Source organism: Alosa sapidissima, chromosome 5 (genome assembly GCF_018492685.1).
Source record: "Alosa sapidissima isolate fAloSap1 chromosome 5, fAloSap1.pri, whole genome shotgun sequence".
Taxonomy (NCBI): Eukaryota; Metazoa; Chordata; class Actinopteri; order Clupeiformes; family Clupeidae; genus Alosa; species Alosa sapidissima.
Genome location: NC_055961.1, coordinates 12,656,280 through 12,674,599, shown reverse-complemented (window position 1 = coordinate 12,674,599; position 18,320 = coordinate 12,656,280). Strand labels below are relative to the sequence as shown.

Genomic DNA, 18,320 nt, shown 5'->3' with positions numbered 1-18,320 from the left:
CTCCTCTGCCAGGGATTACTGGTCAAGATGGGAGGCAAATGAGATAAAAACTTTCATTCACAAATACAAACAGATAGATATAACATAAAACACAAACAAAAATGCAACAACAACCTAAAACACATATCAGACAAAGCAACATAAGGGAAGTTACGGTAAGAATGTGTTCTGGAAAATAATAGCAGCATGCAACATTAACACGATAAAGTCAAATGTGAACACAGCTGAGCATTTACTTTGCAAGAGGCTAAGTGAGCCGAAATCCAAAAGGAGCGATCGCTTGGTTCCATTCTTGTTGCTGGTATAGTAAGTGAAAACATCAATATCATTTTGCCTGCAGACAACCATTCCCATCCAGCAGCAGGTCTCAGTGTAAGGCATGAGCGCTGCCAGTAGAGACCCACAAACAATGTTCATTGGGACAGTGTGTCTGCTGCTAATCCTGCTTAGTCAGGGTTGGGCTGGGGGTGGGTGGGTGGGGGGGTTCAGAGAATATGGATCATCGTCCCTTAAGGTGTAATTATGCTGGTGTCTCCTGCTCTGACAATACCACTGAAGCCCAGAGAAACTTAATAAAAGCAGAGATGTCTTATCAATATCTATGTCACTTTCCCTGCGCACAACAGCACATCAGTCTAAATGAATGTTCAAAATAGTCTAAACATGACCTTTGACCTTTTCAGGGTTTATAACTTCTCATTTCATTCTCATAACTTCTTTTTTCAGTTGTGGGCATGTCAATGCACACAAACACACACAATGTTACAAGTTCACTAAGTGTAGTAGCAGGTATACTTTCCAAATAAAGTGAAATGTGAATGCCCAGCATTAACAGTGATGCAGTGATGGAGATTAGGCTCCTTGCGCCTCATGACTTCCAACATCTCAGTCTACTTCACAAAGCCGAAATGTGACACAATACCTACATTTAATGAGTAAAATGACATGTTTATATTTGTAATAATAAAGATTAAAATGTAAAATGCACTCCAGAGTAATCACCAGTGACAGCATATGGAGAGCATCTACTGTGTGAAACATCTCCACCATGTTGGCTGGGACCCTGTTACCTATTGGGGGCTGCACCCCTTGTTTTGCACTCCTGGACAGCGCTACCTGCTTTGTGTGGGGTTGTGTTAGGGCACTAAAGCTCAGGCTCAGCCCACAGACAAAGGGGCCCCTGGCAAAGTGCTGACGGCAGCCCAGTCAAATGAGTCACCGGGCATTCACCCGTGCCCTGTATAAATACCCCCACGGTGCCTGGGACACGAGACCGATTGGTATCCAGTCAGCGCACACAGCTCATTATTTGGGTAGGTCTGGTAAGCCATGGATGCATAGTGGTGAACAGTTTTTTTTTTTTTTTTTTAATTATGAGAATTAATTTGGGTCATATTTCTTAAAATATATATTTTCCAGCAATCTCACTTGATTTGTAAAATCTGATAGTTAATCTATTAACGTGACAATGTATCATTATCCATAGGACTAAATTTTGTATAAGTTAAAATATATTCATTCTTTCATTTCATCAGTGCCACTTGAAGGGAACTATTAATTGAATCATTCATTCTGTTATTGTGGGTAGAACTACATTTAGAACTACAATTGTAATATATCAAGTGTATATCAAGTGTATTTGTGCATATAGAATTGTTCGTGTACCTGATGGAGCATAGATCCTTTTGCAAATCATTTGTACTTCTATTTTAACTTGATTTATAGATATAAATATGCCTACAGATATCTCTACAATATGATGCAAGTGGCATAAGATATTGAGTGTCCATAAATAATTCAGTCAGTGAATTCGGTATAGTTAAAAGGTTTGAAAGTGTTTGTTTCAGCCTTCTGTGGCTTTCAATGGCTCTTTTCTGGTGTCAGGGTCTGATTGTTCAGACTGATAATGGAGTGAAAGGGATAAAAGCAACAACTCTGTAACGACTCTTCATTAGTTCTGTGGTCCTTTTGACAGTTAGAGTGAATACCCTTTGGTCATCCAGAATCTTCTGGAAATGCAATGCTTTGTCTTTATGTCGGGGAGCTTTGTGTACAGAACTACTTTTCTCTGTTTTGCAGGTCTGTTAGTAATCAGGAATCAGATAAAATGGCTCTGACAAATCCCATGAACCCCATGCCTATGGGCCCTTGGAAGGTGAGTTTAAAAAATACACATAGATGCACACACACACACACACACACTGCACGTTTCCTTCAAATCTTAATTTTCATGCAGACTTAGACCACAAGATAAAACCAGCTGACAATCAGGACTAGCAACACTCAACGATCTAATTTTTACATTTGCATCTTCCCAGATCACCGTGTACGACCAGCAGCACTTCCAGGGTAGGCGCATGGAGTTCACCTCCTGTTGCCAGAACATTATGGAGTGCGGCATGGAGAACATCCGTTCCCTGAAGGTGGAGTGTGGCGCGTAAGTGTTCAAGTTGAGAAGGGAAAGTTCCAACTTAAGTCAAACTTCCTGGTTTATGAAGGGTCCACCATGTAGTTTCTTCGACATGTAAATGACAATGACATTGAATCAATGTGTCATTGAACCGCTCATGGAAGTTAGTATGGAAGTACAACACCTGGGAAAAAGCTAAACAGCCCCCCCCCACCCTTTTTCTCAAAACCCATTCTTCGTTATCTTCTGATCATCTATGATTGCCATTCCTCAATTGCTGTTCCTATCCTCTTGTGTTCTGTCTTTAGCTGGGTGGGTTATGAGCACTCCAGCTACTGTGGCCAGCAGTTCATCCTGGAGAGGGGAGACTACCCCTGCTGGGAGGCCTACAGCGGCAGCAACGCCTATCACATCGAGAGGATGATGTCCTTCCGCCCCATCTATTCCGCTGTGAGTAACTGCCATCAGACATGTGTCCACTAGAACAGCACAAACAGTATTGGCTTCTATAGACCCTTTCAACAATAAAAACAAAAACAATGCTTGAACGTTCTATTTGGGCCCCAATCTACTTCCTCTGCATTAACATAACATATGGAATGTTAAAAAGGAAGCCTTGTGGGGCCAACTATGATGCTGATAATGGAACTCTCTTGAAAGGGTCTATAGTACTACAGTTCCCTGTGAGCGAGGGCATTGCCTTGTGCGGGGCTAACTGGGCTGGCTAACCCAATTACTAACCAGACCCCACTGCTGAAAATTACATTCATCTTTGATCAATCCTTTATCCACAAATCATTTGAGGTTTTGGATGCTTTCTTAATTCATGCCAAGCCAAATCTCTCCTCCTTGAGCATTACGTCCATTTTTTGTCATGGATATGTTCACAAATATCTACCTCACCTACCTATAAACCTGGCTACCTCTTACATATAATATCCCCCCTTTATGCCTGGAGCAGAGCCACAAGGAGTGCCGCATGGTTGTGTACGACAGCCCTAACTTCATGGGCAAGCAGTGGGAGATGTGCGATGACTACCCCTCTCTTCAGGCCATGGGCTGGGGCATGAGTGAGGTCGGCTCTATGATGGTGCAGAGTGGAGCGTAAGTATCAGGTCCCAGACTGTGGGGAAAGTGAGAGCATTTTTTGCTCTTGAATTTGTCACTGAAATAGTACTTCGAATGAGTTAGGATGTGTACTCTGTTAGAAGCTAGAAGTTCCCTCACAAGCTAGATCAACACTGTTACTGTTCATTTTGAACCGAAAACAAATCTATGCATTCAACAACCTTTCCCTCTCCTTCATAGCTGGGTGTGCTACCAGTATCCTGGTTACCGTGGACACCAATACATCATGGAGTGTGACTGCCACGGAGGAGAGTACAAACACTACAGAGAGTTTGGCTCCCACGCTCAGACCTTCCAGATTCAGTCCATCCGTAGAATCCAGCAGTGAGAAGACTCTCCTGTGCCCTTCCTTCCTTCCTTCTTTCCCTTCGCCCTTCGCTTCCTTAACGCTCCCCGCCCTCCCACACCTGATCCCCCCTTTCATGACTCCTCCTCCATTTTACTGCTCCTAGCCCTGCAGGTCTGGCTAGACCACAAGGACCACAGGCCCCAAGACCTGGTGGTGCACCACTGAAACAATTGTTCACAGCACTTTTTACCCATCACTTCAGGAAAGATAGGATGTGAGAAAAAAGACAGAAAGAAAGTTAAAAAAAACAGAAAGGAATAAGTCAGAAGGAACGACAAACCACCTGTAAGAATTGCCAGAATCACAGAACGGCTGTGGTGTGGCAGGCTGCCTCAGACACGGCTCCTCTTGTTCATCATCACACGTCATGATTGTAACATCTGCAGTCACTATGGTAACCATGGTAACGAGATCGATGAATAAAGAGAGTGAGCAAATCAGAACACAGAAAAGGGTGTAATTATTATGAAATAAATTGACTGTGTGTTGCGTGCATCTGTTCTTGTGTTTAATTTTTTAGTTTAATTAAACACACCAAAATTAATCTTCAGCCTTTAAAGCTGCTACATCCATCAAACGGCCACAAGCCATGACACAGACAGTTAAAATAAATTATTTCCACAAACTGAATTAAAAACCAGGTAAGGCGTAAGGCTTCAGTAGTATGTGCCAACTGTAGTTTGCTGTAGTTCTGACATTAAACATTTAACTCTTGGATTGAGTGAGGCAGCAGCAGTTCTGTAAAGGATGCCATTCACAATCCCTATACTGTAAGTCCCCAAGCGCACATTACTGCTGCCATGCTCGAAGAATTTAAGTTTTGACAGTGTTTTGGAAGAGTCTCATAAACAACAAAAACAGTCAAGCGACTGCAGACCTTCACCCCTAAAATTAGTCAGTGAAAAAAAAAAAATCCTGCACTGCCTGGGATCCTAATCCAGATAATAAAACAGGACGAATGAGACATGGTGAAACTCTTCCTTGATAATTGAAGTAAATTGGACCAGCATTTTTAAAAGTTATATGCACAGACACACACACACACACACACACACACACACACACACACACAAATGGACGGATAGACCGAATTACAATAGTGTAAGTGTTGTATACCTTTTGAATCCAAAACCACCTCCATAGTCCTGGGCTAAATCAATATCTTAAGGTGTTCTCAAGGGTACGTCCTTGGGCTCATCTAGTTTAATAGTAGTACGCTGCCTCAAGGTGATAATCAAGAAGAGCTGCTTAGATTATCCAGATCTAACACACCAAAAGCCTTCACAAACACCTTTCTTCCACCTGTGAATATAACCAGATACCCACAGCCTAAACCTGAAAAGCTGTTTCTCTTACAGTTTTTTACAACTGTTTACACACATTTTAAAAATGATGTGTCTATTTTTCAAAACACAAAATATAAAATGCCTCAAATTTCCAGCAAAATGACAACATTCAAAATGTCATAAACACATCTCAAAAGCAAACATTCGCCTCACATTATAAACATATGACATTTTGGATACATCATGTACACACTGTTGCTCAAAACCTATAAAGCTCTTCTGTCTTTCATGGGCTTCTATTATATGTCCATACAAGAGTGAAACTCATCTACAGAGAAAAGTTGAAATACACAGTAAACGTATACAATATTGAAACACAAAATAATGATTTCCCCTAAATAATTTGCTGTTGTGAAAACAGTATGTAACAGCTAACAACAAAAAAGGAAGCAAATACAATGACCACTATGAACATGGAGTTTTGAAAAAGCTGATTTTGCCAAAGACAGAAATTACTGTATTTCTAAGTAATTACTGGCATCTCCAGAGGCACAGAAAACAACATTGAGCTAATGGTAACTTGGGATTACGTCAAGTTTATTTTTGTAGAACATTACGCTAAAGTATCTGCATTGGTTGTGAACATTTCAACTGTAAATCCTTTAGGAACTGATTGAAAGGGTCGGTGTTTGAACCGGCAACCGGTTACAAGTCCGAAGTGCTAACCAGTAGGCCACGGCTGCCCTTACACCTGTATAGAGTAGGCTATTCATAGGCCTAAAAGGCAATGATCGGATGGTGTTCAGTAAAGTCATGAGTGTTTGTACATATAGGACTGTGAAGGTGAGTGTGAATAAGTGGAGAATAAGTATGGCATTTTGATCGGTTGTGTTTGAAAAAACGAAATCAAGTTAGCCTACTTCTTTTTAAAATTTTCTGTGTTGAAAATTGTGTGTGGTGTTTTGTAAAAAGTGTTTTAGGAAATTGAAAGCCGAGTCAAACACTCAGAATTAGTGTATAGTTTTGCAGATTTGGTGTGAGGTTATGGTGTTTGAAAGACAGAAAATTGTGTGACAAGCAAAGATTTTGTGTGTAAGCAGTTGAAACAAAATGTAATATCACCAGGAAGCAGCAGAGCTATCAGAGATGTCCAGCAGGTGGCAGCAGTCACAGAAATATCTCATTCATATCTCAAGCACTTCACATCTTCCTTTCTCTGTGTCATGGCCACAGAATACTATTCAGCTCGTCAGTCCCAGAGAAATCTAGACTGAAAATGTTAATGCCATGCATGCTGTTTCTAAAAACCTATAGAGGTCTTGCAGTTCAGTAGTTCAGCAGTTATTGTACAGCAAGTATTGCCTTTTTTATATTTTAATGTAACACATTTATCATTAAGCGGTCACCAAATTACGTTTCCATGGTCATATGACATCACCTTATTGCTCAGTAATGTTTCTTTTTCTTGTCATATTTGCCCTATTGTTAATCAATTACACAGTTCAGGGCGATATAACCCTGACTCTGTCAGCATCCATTCTGATGTTGTTCCTGTATTTTCTCAGTCAGGATCCTAAATCTTAATAATTTCCACACCCTTCAAATCTCTTTGCTCTTCCTTCTTCTCCTGGGAGCTTTCTCAGTACTTAAGTGGCTGGCTGCACAGCATCCTTGGTAACCAGAAGCCTTTTAACCAGAGAGCAATTGATGATAATACAATGAATCAACAAGGCAATACCAGACATGGCTACCCTTTTTGAGTGAAGGTATAAAAGGAAGATGAAAAGGCTCAGAGCAGCCTGTTGGCTATCCTACCCATACTGTCATCTTGACCATGACAATCTGCATTAAATACTGCTAACAGAACACACCTTGAAGCTATCATTTTATCAGTTAGACACAACACTTCACTTAGTTGACCAATGCCAGAATGATCTAAAACTAAAGCACAAGAATATGCACAATCAGTTTAGCATGTGGCATTATGGTCAATGTCATATCTGTATTATTTGGGCCATTTCAGTGTTATAGATGTAATACAAGCTACGGTGTAGTCTAACAATATTGTATTTCAGAAGAACGCTTGAGGTTCTCTTTGTTTCTAGCTGGCTTTTCAGATTGTCAGTCTGCTGTAGAATTATAATGTCTCTGTCAGTGGAGCGGTGCACCCGCAAAATGTGAAGTTTAATGGACTGTTACATTAGGCCTCCCAGGAGATTCAGCTCTCTTCCTGTAAGGGAATGGGCTGCCTGGCCAAGAGTGGTATTGATTTCAAAACTTCACTTGAACAGTGACGGATCCAAGCTGTTTCAACATGCAGATCCATGAAACGAATCACCTTTTTAACCATTATTCTGAGAAGCACCTTTAAGTAGTTTTTTTTCTATTTTGACTTCAGCTTTACTGATGGCAGCTTTTAGCAGAAGCAATGTACAGCAGCTGCCATACAGAAAGTAAATGAAGGAAAATAAATTCAACACTGTGCAGCCAGAAGGCCTCATCTCTAAAATAGAACTGGACACTGTGTGAGATCAAGAGAAGAAGAATATTGGACCCCCCCCCCCCCATCTCACACTTCAGAATGGGAGACCTTCCAGGCAGTAACTTGATTAGAACACAGTAAATTGAGAAAGATTGACATGATATGCCAAATGCAAGCATATGTTAACACTGAGGAATGAAACATGCACTGGAATACATTTAACGCTTGCAGTGTTGTTATGATGATCAAGGTACACACAGTACCCTCCAGAATTATTGGCACCTTGGGTAAAGTTGACTAAAAGCAGGTATAAAAGATTATCTTTTGATGATTCATTATACTCTCACAATAAAAACAATGAGGAAAAATGAGGGAAGAAATTGTATTCTGAGAAAAAGGAAAATCTCATAAATATTTTAACGAAAACACGTTGCTCACAATTATTGGTACCCCTAGAAAAAAATTCCTATCTAATTTCAACTTATTTAAGTTATTCAGAGTGTCTGTGAACTTTTCAGAAGTAGTTCATGACTTTCTTTTTCACTAAGGTATGAAAATAGTGACACAGATGCTAAAACCGCTAGTCATTTTTCATCAGAAAGACAAGAGAATACACTAAATTTGAATAAAAAGAAAGTGTGTTGATATTTGTATGTCAGGGAATGTCTATACAAACTGGTTACTTTGTTGAAAATGCCTATATTTACAGTTAAAACAATGATTAAATGGTTCTAATCAACTGGAAATGTGACAAACATGCTTGGACAAAGACCCAAGGTTATCTTGCCCCCTTGCCCCTATTTTTTATACCCGTTTTTAGTCAACTTTAGCAGAGGTGCCAAAAAAAAGGTACTTTAAGAGTTTTTCACAGGCTAACATTGTGATTTACTATAATTATGTGCTCCTCGAGTTAGATTTTGTGTGGTCAGGGATCATGTTAAGTAACTTTAATGCATGCGTTCATAGTCCTGCATTATGTTTCCTGATTGGTGTTCAACTAAAATACTACTGGTCAATGCAATGGCATGATGCCATGATGAGTGTGCAAATAAAGATTAGAGATAGTGGACCTTTTACCTGCATAACTATGCAGGCAGAGGGTTAGTTAATCCATACCTAGCCACGAAGGCCAATTGGGCCAGCACTTATGTCCAGTTTCCATGATGCTAAGCAGAGGAGAGTCGTAGACTCCCCCTGGACGGAACACCAGTCCATTGCAGGTAACTGCCAGCAGAAGCTTGTACCCATTTTACAGCAACATGGACTGAGACAATGCAGATGACGTGCCTTGTCCAAGGGCACGACGTGCAACATCAAGTCATCATCTGATACTCGAACCAGCAATCTTGCGATTGCCAGCCTAACTCCATAGACCACTGAGCTACACGCTCTATGCAGACAGAGGGTAACATCACAATAGACTGGTCTTGCCCAGCATGTAAGGGCCCTGTTATCAGAGGTCTGAGTGGCCTTCGTTAAGGCAAGAGGAAATTGAGCTGTTTCATGGTGATGAGAGCCTCGAAAGGCCTGTGGTTTCAGAGGATAGTGTGCGGTGATAAACTCACCATGGCAATGCTTTTGTTACATTGCTCAGCACAATTCGAGAATGTGAGAGGGCATTAGGTAACAGACTAATGCATCAGAAAGGATATAGAAGACTCAATTTAAGTATTTTCTGTACTTAAGAAAGTCATTGTAAGCAATTTATGACCTGGATTTTAGTACACAGTGAAGTCAGCAAAAATAATGCACAATAAGACAATAATTGCACAAGCCAAACTGTAAAATCACTCAAGAAACAACGTGTTGAATTTGTTCTAAAAAAAAAAAAAAGTCACAAATGCATTCTTGGTGTCAAGTTATAGACAAGGCATTGACTGAGCTCTTATAGACCCTTTCAACAATAAAAACAAAAACAATGCTTGAACGTTCTATTTGGTTCCCAATCTACTTCCTCTGCATTAAGATAACATATGGAATGTTAAAATGGAAGCCTTGTGGGGCCAACTATGATGCTGATAATGGAACTCTCTTGAAAGGCTCAATAGCATGCATGTAGGCATTTCAAAGAACAGTCAGTTGGTGGCTCCTGCAGACCTGTATATGTAAAAACTGTCGCAAAAGAGACAAAATATTGATTGGTTGTTCTTTTGATCTTATTTCTCTCCTGTATTCTCTCCCTGACTTACCACAGCTTTAGATAGCTACATGCCCATGTCTTAGATGATGTTTGTGGAAATGCAAATGTACCAAACAATTTTACATTACATTAATTTTCTGCGTACAAAGATCAGATACTCACCACCACTACTGGGGCGGTTAATATAAAACAACCAGGTCTGATGGTATTATCCATGTTTACATCACAGTACAATCACATTATTTGTAGACTTTATCATGTTTAAGTCCATGCATAAAATAACATTAAGAAGAATGTATAAAGATAGACCTGTGACATATCTCTAGATAAATTCAGCAGAGAAATGCATAAATAATATATTTGATAGGCTATTACCAAAATATTCATCATATAAAATGATGAAAAATGCCTTTGACTTAATGCAACTGTAACACAAACTAATATATTGGCCATATCGCATTACAAAGGAACAACGCAGGCTTCTGTGTCAATGTGGTGGTGCATGCATATTGATTGTTGTGCAACAGGAAACAGTCATGCTGACAACAAGGACCTGTGAGTCAACACATATCAGCTCTGACACACAATCACTGACCCAATGCTGTTCTATATCCTGTGCAATCCCTTAAAGATCTGCCAGGTCTTAATTGTTTAGCTGTGAACATTATTATGACCGTTGCACAAGCAAAGCAGCGTTTAGAGTTTTATTTCTTCTGGATTTTTACATTTATTTTTTTCTTCAGTAATGTCAACGATTCTGAACAGACACTGAAAGACCGGGCTGCACAAAAATTGGCAGACATGCAGCCCCACAAGAATGACACAAACCCATTTTCGTTTTCATCTGTCGCCACCCGCCGCACCGGAGGGTTGGCCGGACACAGTTTTCCGTGAATATCTCGAGAACCGTAGGGCCTAGGATGACAAACGTTTTTCCGTTTGTTGGTCTCAAGGGGCCATCACAACCCATCCCATATCATTTATCAAATAATTTGAGGTATAGCCACCTAGTTAAAAATGAAAAAGCAAAAACAAGGTGTTGTAATCGCAGGTATCCATGTTGAAAACTGCACGAAATTTGAAAATTTCACATAAACACACAGACGCACTCACGCACAGATAATCACATGCCCACACACGCACGCACGCACACACATGCACACATGAACACACCAACATGCACACACATGCAGGCAAGCAGGCACACAAATACACAGATAACACACACACACACACACACACCATTACCCCCACACACACACTCACAAGAGAACACACACAAACACACACACACACACACACACACACACACACACACACACCATTACCCCCACACACACACTCACAAGAGAACACACACACAGAGAAGCCCACATATACACAAAAAACAAACACACACTATGCACACACTACTGTAATTTACACACACAAAAGTTGCAACAATATGGGATATAGTAGGAGATGGAGACACATTGTCAAGCGTGATTTAATTTTGCGGAGAGAATGTGCAGGACTGAGTGGTCGTCATATTTTGTCCCGCTTTGTGGGACATCTAGTTAAATTCTTTGGGTTCTATTTTGCCTCAAAGCTTATTCTTATCCCGACGCAAAGACTATTCAATTCTTACACTCGAATTTTTTTGTGACAGAAGGTTTAGTCTGGCGCATAATGATCCAAAAATCGCTATCTTACACCCTCTAAACATCATTATGCCACTGACCAAGAAAAACCTGGTTTCATAGCGAAAGGCGTATCTAAAGCACAGCTGAAGACGCATTGTCACGAGATGTAAGCAGCCCATAGCAAGTAGTCCTAAACAACTTCTCTGCAGAATAAATAGCCTTAGGATTTTTATTCAGTAATTCGAACATTGAACGTTGCTTTTTTCAAGCTATATTTTCGATGGCAACCCCTTGTCAGTCAATAGTGAAAGTAATTAACTGTGAAGAACTGTTTTGTTGTTGACTATGAGACCACGGTGAAGTTAATTTCACTTTTCCAATGAGTTTAAATAATAGGCGTGTGCAGATGTGTGTAGGCTATACTCTGCTAGGTTTTAGTAAAGCATGGTTTAGTGGAATACCTGTTCCATACGGTCTCACATGCAAGTAGATTCCAAATGCGCCGCTGACTATCAATATACTGATGCGCTGTTTGAAGTTGCGCTGCTTGCTGTTAAAGGGAATGACAGATGTAATTTTCATTGGTTTAAAGGATGTTACACCCAAAACACACCCATGACTGATTAAGAAACGTAAGGACCACCTTTTTGTGCCATGCGCCCAACGTTTGATAATAAAACCACCCCAAATGTCGACTGGACACACCCATAAATGTATTTAAGCTATTCCCCACTGACGTTTTAGATCGCCGAGATAGAGCCTTTTGAGTCATTTAATCATATGTGACATTTTTGGAAAACGCCCCCTTGATAATTTTTCAATCAATTAATTGTACTGTATGTCCCACAAGGTATAAGCAGAGACTTTCTAATGAGGAGACACAGCACTTAAAAAAACCTCCATAGAAATGCATTGGGTTAGTTTGTAACGCCAATATGGCCGTTGTCTACGCATATCCCACCCCTTCCTCGGCAAAACGTCAACATGTGAATACATTGAGCCAATCATGTGGTGTGATGTGAATACATTGAGCCAATCATATGGTGTGTTGTGAAGACATCGTGCCAATTATGTGTTGTGAACTCGCCGCTGGAGCAAGGTTGGTGTCGTGAAGCCTTGCGCACGCGCATTTCTGCCAAATATGATGCCCGATGAGTGCCCAAAAAGCGTTGCAATATGGCCGCCAAGTGGAGAGACTTGCCTAAAAGGACTTTGGTATAAGTGGGAAGAAGTGAGCAGAAACCAAAGGTTAAATGGCCTGGGAACTCTGAGGTCGAGGAATGGAGTTCCATCAATGTTGATTGATGGGAATGATTGAAAGGAAGGAGAATCAATTTAATCAAATGGGTGCCTTCTAAAAGGATCCCTTCGAGTTTGTGGAGTCATTATTCACTAAGGAGAAAACGGGAAGTTTGAGGGTTGAAAAAAGTAACCTGGGGGTCGTTTCTAGAAAAGTTAGCAAACGACGCTTTCTAGAAACGAGCCCCAGGGGTATCTGGCATCTGCAACAGATATAGGGCTGATCAGAGGCATGTAAATGTTGTGTTACCTGCGACATTTCTCCATTTGGAGAGACAGGTTCACCATTGGATGAGGCCAAGGGGGAAAGAGGTGCCAGAGGTTGTGTTGTGAAAGGGCTGCATTCTCTCCTGGCCATAGTGGGATAGCTTATCTGGTCTATAAAGGGGAGTGTGGTGTTCTGACATTTCTAAGGACGTGCATGGTGATTGTATGGGAAAAAGGAACAATTCCAAAGATGTGGCACCGGGCAGGTGATATTTTTAGGAGAACACAGCAACCATTGGTCAGTTTTGACAAGTCAACTTAATGTGACATGACTTTGGACAGTCTGTTCTGGAAGGCGTTCAACTACTTTCTGGTCCGTGAGAAGAATCACTAGACACTACTGTTGAGCCTTCTGGGTGTGTTGTGGGCTAAATTCATTTAAACACAAATGAAGGAAGGTGCCTGCTTGATAACCCCAGATTTTTTTTGCGCATGTAGGGTGCTTTGTTGATGATTTTGTTTTTGTTGCTTTGGTTCTTTAGTTGGGCATTCAGGCTACTGGCAGCACATGTGGTACCGCTGAATCACTGATCTTCTGACATCTTTAATTCACCTAATAAGGTGTGCAGTTTGCTTTATGTGACCTAATGCAGTCATACAGTAAGAACCTACTGTTGTAGCCAAATTAACTGCAATGACAGAAGCAGCCCTTTCGATATGGCACAGAAATAATTAATTTACTCGCCAATATACAGTATCACTATAGGCTTTCTCATTCGTATTTCCATCACAGTATCAAAACCAGAGGTGTAAAAGTCCCGCTTCAGAAAGTAAAAGTCTTGCCACATTTTTGTTCCAACCATTCATTTAATCAGCTGTTTCTAATTAGCACAACTCTTAAGCAAAGTCCTTTTAGGCAAGTCCCTCCACTCGGTGGCCATATTGCAACGCTTTTTGGGCACTTATCGGGCATCTATTTCGGGTATAACTGCGCATGTGAAATGCTTTACGAATCATGACACACCAACCTCGCTCCAGCTGCGAGATCATAACACATGACTGGCACGATGTATTCACAACATACCACATGATTGGCACAATGTATTCACATTTCGTTTGGCATGTGGAAAGGGTGGAATATGTGTAGACGACTGCAATGTTTGCATTACGAACTAACCCCATACATGTCTATGGGAGATTCTTTGAGTGCTGTGTCTTGTCATTAGAAAGTCTCTGTCTTAAGCCAGGTAGATCAGCTAATTAGTGAAATCACCTTGTGTTAAACGCACAGGTAGAACCAATACATGGCAGGACTTTTACTTTCTGAAGCCGGACTTTTACATCTCTGATCAAAACACACCACAGGGATTTATTGGTTGAGTTAATCATTAAAAATGGATGCAGCACAATTATAGAAGTTTATAAGCTTCTTCATGTTTATTTGAGACATGCTGGATGATATCCACAGAGCAAATGTAATACATTTGGAGTCCATGTGACAATAAGAGATACCACAATAGTGTACTGGCCATCAGCATGTTGATACTTCTTGATTCCCAGACAAAACAGATTGTTGATAGTGCAAATAGTAAATACGAATAGTTAATTCACAGTTAGTATTTCAACAGATTTAAGATAAATTTATCCTAACTGCAAGCATTTTAGTAAGGAGTGCTCCAAGTGAGTGCTCTGAAGGAATTTTTTCCAAGTTCATCATCAGAAACATTCAAATAAAAGACAGCATGTGGTTGCAGTAGTACCATGCCTGATAAGAATCTACAGTCCTTAACTACCTTGATCTTTAATCACACCGTCTGTGTATGGGTAAGCTGAGGTAGCCATCGTGCAGTTGTTTGTTTTCAGAGATAAGTAGATGCACATGCGACATTTCAATGCACATGCAAGTCCAACCGACACATATCAGAAATATTGTATAGAAAATGGTATAGATCAACCAGCCCAAAGGTCTAATATACAGCACCCTTTACATTTATTGGCCTCCCTAACATCACACCGAGGGCAAACACCATTTTTTTAACATGGGAAAGACAAGAGAATACACAATTCAGATGCCTCATTAGAGTTATTGGTATCATGAAATAGCTGGGCATTTTAAATCCAAATATGGATGCCTGCCAAGACACTAAAAGTGGGTCATGATTGGATCATCCAGCAGGTCAACGATACAAAACAGATCAATGTCAAGATCAATGCAAAAATGGTTTAGTAAACACAAAATCAAGTTTCTGCCATGGTTATCTCAGTTCCCTCATCCAAATTCCATAGAAAACCAGTGGGGTGAGCTTCAGAAGAAATTCCTCAAGAGAGGACCTATCAATCTGGCCGATCCGGATATATTCTGTAAAGAACAGATACATATGTGTGTGTGTGTGTGTGTATTTTCAGATTTACTTCCTTTCCCCCTTTGTTTTAATTTCATACAAGATTAAGTGGCAAAATATGATTTTTAACAAATGTGGAGGGTGCTGTAGCAGATTTGGAATGTTCAAAAACAAACAGCATGCACACACACACACACACACACACACACACACACACACACACACACACACATACATATAGAGAGAGACACACCTATTGACATATAAAAAATAGAAAACACACTAGCTTTAAACATCCTCTTTGTATCCATCTTTGGTTGAAACTCTGTAGTCAAAGTTATCAGCATCTTGCACACCATTCGGGTGCTTGTGTAGCTTTGCTACAGAGGTGTGTATCTATAGCTGTGTTTGAAATGTTCTCTCGTTCACTAACTCACTCACTAGTGCTTGCTATATGGCTGATTAAGTAGTGAACGAGTGAACATTTCGAACACAACTTTTTGAATGATGATGTATACCCTGTGGCTTGGCCTGGTCTTGTTTGGGGAATCAACATAACCCTTGTAGACATAACTCGCCCTTTTCTTGGCGAAATTTCTTCAATATAATTAAACAAAGCAAAAGCATAATTATCTTTATCCTCCACCCATTTCTTTGGACACATTTGCTCACATTGTTGTTCAATTCAAAATATGCCATTTGCCTCTGAGAGCAGACATAACCACACACAAAAATGTAGATCCATTTCGGGAGGGAAGAAATGCATCAAGGGAGAGAGAGAGAGAGGGAGAGAGAGAGAGAGAATCAGATCATGTATAATTGCATAGCCTACCACTATAACAACATTCCCATACAATTCAACATGCATGCGTTTTAATGCTACAAAGTTGGCAAATTAGCCTAATCTAAAAGCTTTTTTTCAATGGAGATCCAGGTATATTGATATAAATTAAGACATGGTAGTGATATAATTCAACAAGCTACCATTTATGTCAGAAGGCCAATGTCTTCAGTATACCAACACACAATCAATAATAGATACCACATGGTCCTATGTCCTGACATTACAAGCGAAATATTTTAAGATTAATGCATGCATGTATGCTTATGTGTTAGTACTTTTGTACCTCCAATTATGATATAGAGGAGAACAGCTACACCGACAAGGATGGCAATGATGCTCAGAAGTCGTGCAAGTTTTCCCAACCGTCTTGCACCATCATCATCCCCAACCTGCTGCAGTGACCGTGACTACAGAGGAAACAAAGTTGCAAAGCACTAATTAATGCCATCTCTGGTCAACCGCATCAGATACTTTATAACAGAAAAATAATCAATAGAAGCACTCCGAATTGATTCTATAGGCTTTGTGTGGGCATATTCCACAGCTGTTTATACTGCTGATCGTGACAACTGGTCACTGGCTGGCCAACTGGAGCTAAAGTAGCCTAACTATTGTTTGAATGGGCGAATTCGACCGCACCCTCTCTGATGCACCTGTCTCTAAACTGTCCAACCATGATGCCAAAGTGATGCCACTCGGTTCCATACAGCAGCACTTACCGTGTGTGAATAATAAAGCGCGAACAAATTTAATGGGAAACTAGGACAAAAGCAGGATAGCAATGCGAGCCAAAGATAATTAGGCGGAGCGGGTGCCTGAGGACCGGGAGATGATGCGCGACTAAAGCTGAGCCGAGACGGAGAAGGGGACGGGACCGCTATGTTTCCAATAGATCCGGACTTCATAGGTGATCTGCGTCCGTTTTGTTCAGCATTCAGTGACCTCACACTGCCTCGTATACTGAGAGAAAGTGAATCCAAAGGTTTCAAAGAGTGTCCTTCACTCTCCTCCGAGGCTGACACACCCAGAAGTTTCTGTGTATCTTTGTAGACCGCATGATGAGGAGTTCCGCTCTCACTCTCCCCTAGCATGTCTTTTTCATAGGCGACGTCTGTGTTGATGGCCATTGCTGAAAACATATTATAATTCATGTACAAGTTAGGTATAGTCTACTTTCCATTTTAATTAAACTGCATATCTTGGGTAGCATTCATAGCCTACCCTGTCCCACAGAAGCCCCAGAGTAACCCACTAATAACAAGAAAAAAGGGTGCTTACTTGACGAACGTTGAGAAGCTTCCCATCAATATTTAAACAGGATACACTTTTTGCCGTTTTAGAGAAAATAAATATCGCATATGGTTAGAAAAACTGTAGCCAACGAAATGGTCTCTATTGTTGTGTAAAATAACCTTACTGTCTTTGTTGACAATTCTTGTAAAAACACAACAACGAGACTACACTGACAAAGACCACTCGGTTTCCTCACCCCTCCCTTTCCGACTCCAAACTTCTGAGAAGATCTCCGGTGATGACCGTGAACTACCGGCCTTTCACATCTCTCTCGCAGCTGGCTTCTTAAAGAGAAAACAGGACGATTCCGCTGAATACCGCGTGATGTGCCCTATCATGCGTCAAATATCAAAAGTGAAAATAAGCCTGCCTAAAGACAAGATATCGTTCGGCTACTCATGAAGTTAAGAGGGGAAAAAGGCAAGATCCGTTCACTGACCGGATCCACCAGGTCCAAAAGACCCAAATAAACATTTGCGAGGTTTTCATAACCCTGTCATTTCAACTTGACTTGTCACGGGAATATAATTGCACAAAATAGTGTGATGGTTGACTTGACTATGTCAAATTAAGTTAGTAGCTTTAGTTATATTTCTAAAAAAGCTGATATATGACTTCGTTTTCATTATTGTAGTTTCTTGATTTTCAAAGTAGCCTACAGAAAATACTTTAACTGTATGATAATGTCACATGTGTGCATGTAGCCTATGTATCTTTGGGAGATAAAGGTGTCCAGGTATGTTGATGGCCTTCGTTGTCGGCTTCATTGATCAAGATACAGTGCTTGATATGTCATGGTTCCTTTGTATGTTATTTTAATTAGGCCTATTTCCCTATAGGTCTAGCAAAATAGTCATTGTGATGTCTATTAGTGCCCATCTGTCGTTAGATGCATTTGTTCCAGTTAAGGAACAGCAA

At 40.5% G+C, this 18,320-nt stretch overlaps 2 protein-coding genes across 2 annotated transcripts; one reads left to right on the top strand and one right to left on the bottom strand.

Annotated features, from left to right (window-relative positions):
- The first annotated feature begins 1,283 nt into the window (after positions 1-1,283).
- Positions 1,284-4,339, top strand: cryba1b (crystallin, beta A1b). The gene is made up of 6 exons (XM_042093320.1): positions 1,284-1,313; positions 2,080-2,155; positions 2,319-2,437; positions 2,719-2,860; positions 3,372-3,514; positions 3,719-4,339. Exons 2-6 carry the CDS (start codon positions 2,108-2,110, stop codon positions 3,864-3,866), a joined length of 600 nt encoding a protein of 199 aa, XP_041949254.1. The 5' UTR covers positions 1,284-1,313; positions 2,080-2,107; the 3' UTR covers positions 3,867-4,339.
- Positions 4,340-15,479: 11,140 nt separating this feature from the next.
- trarg1b (trafficking regulator of GLUT4 (SLC2A4) 1b) lies at positions 15,480-17,655 on the bottom strand. The gene is made up of 4 exons (XM_042092704.1): positions 17,388-17,655; positions 16,829-17,238; positions 16,393-16,516; positions 15,480-15,970 (listed from the first exon to the last, which is right to left on the bottom strand). The coding sequence occupies exons 2-4, from the start codon at positions 17,234-17,236 to the stop codon at positions 15,951-15,953; spliced, it is 552 nt and encodes a 183-aa protein (XP_041948638.1). The 5' UTR covers positions 17,237-17,238; positions 17,388-17,655; the 3' UTR covers positions 15,480-15,950.
- Between the last annotated feature and the right edge of the window lie 665 nt (positions 17,656-18,320).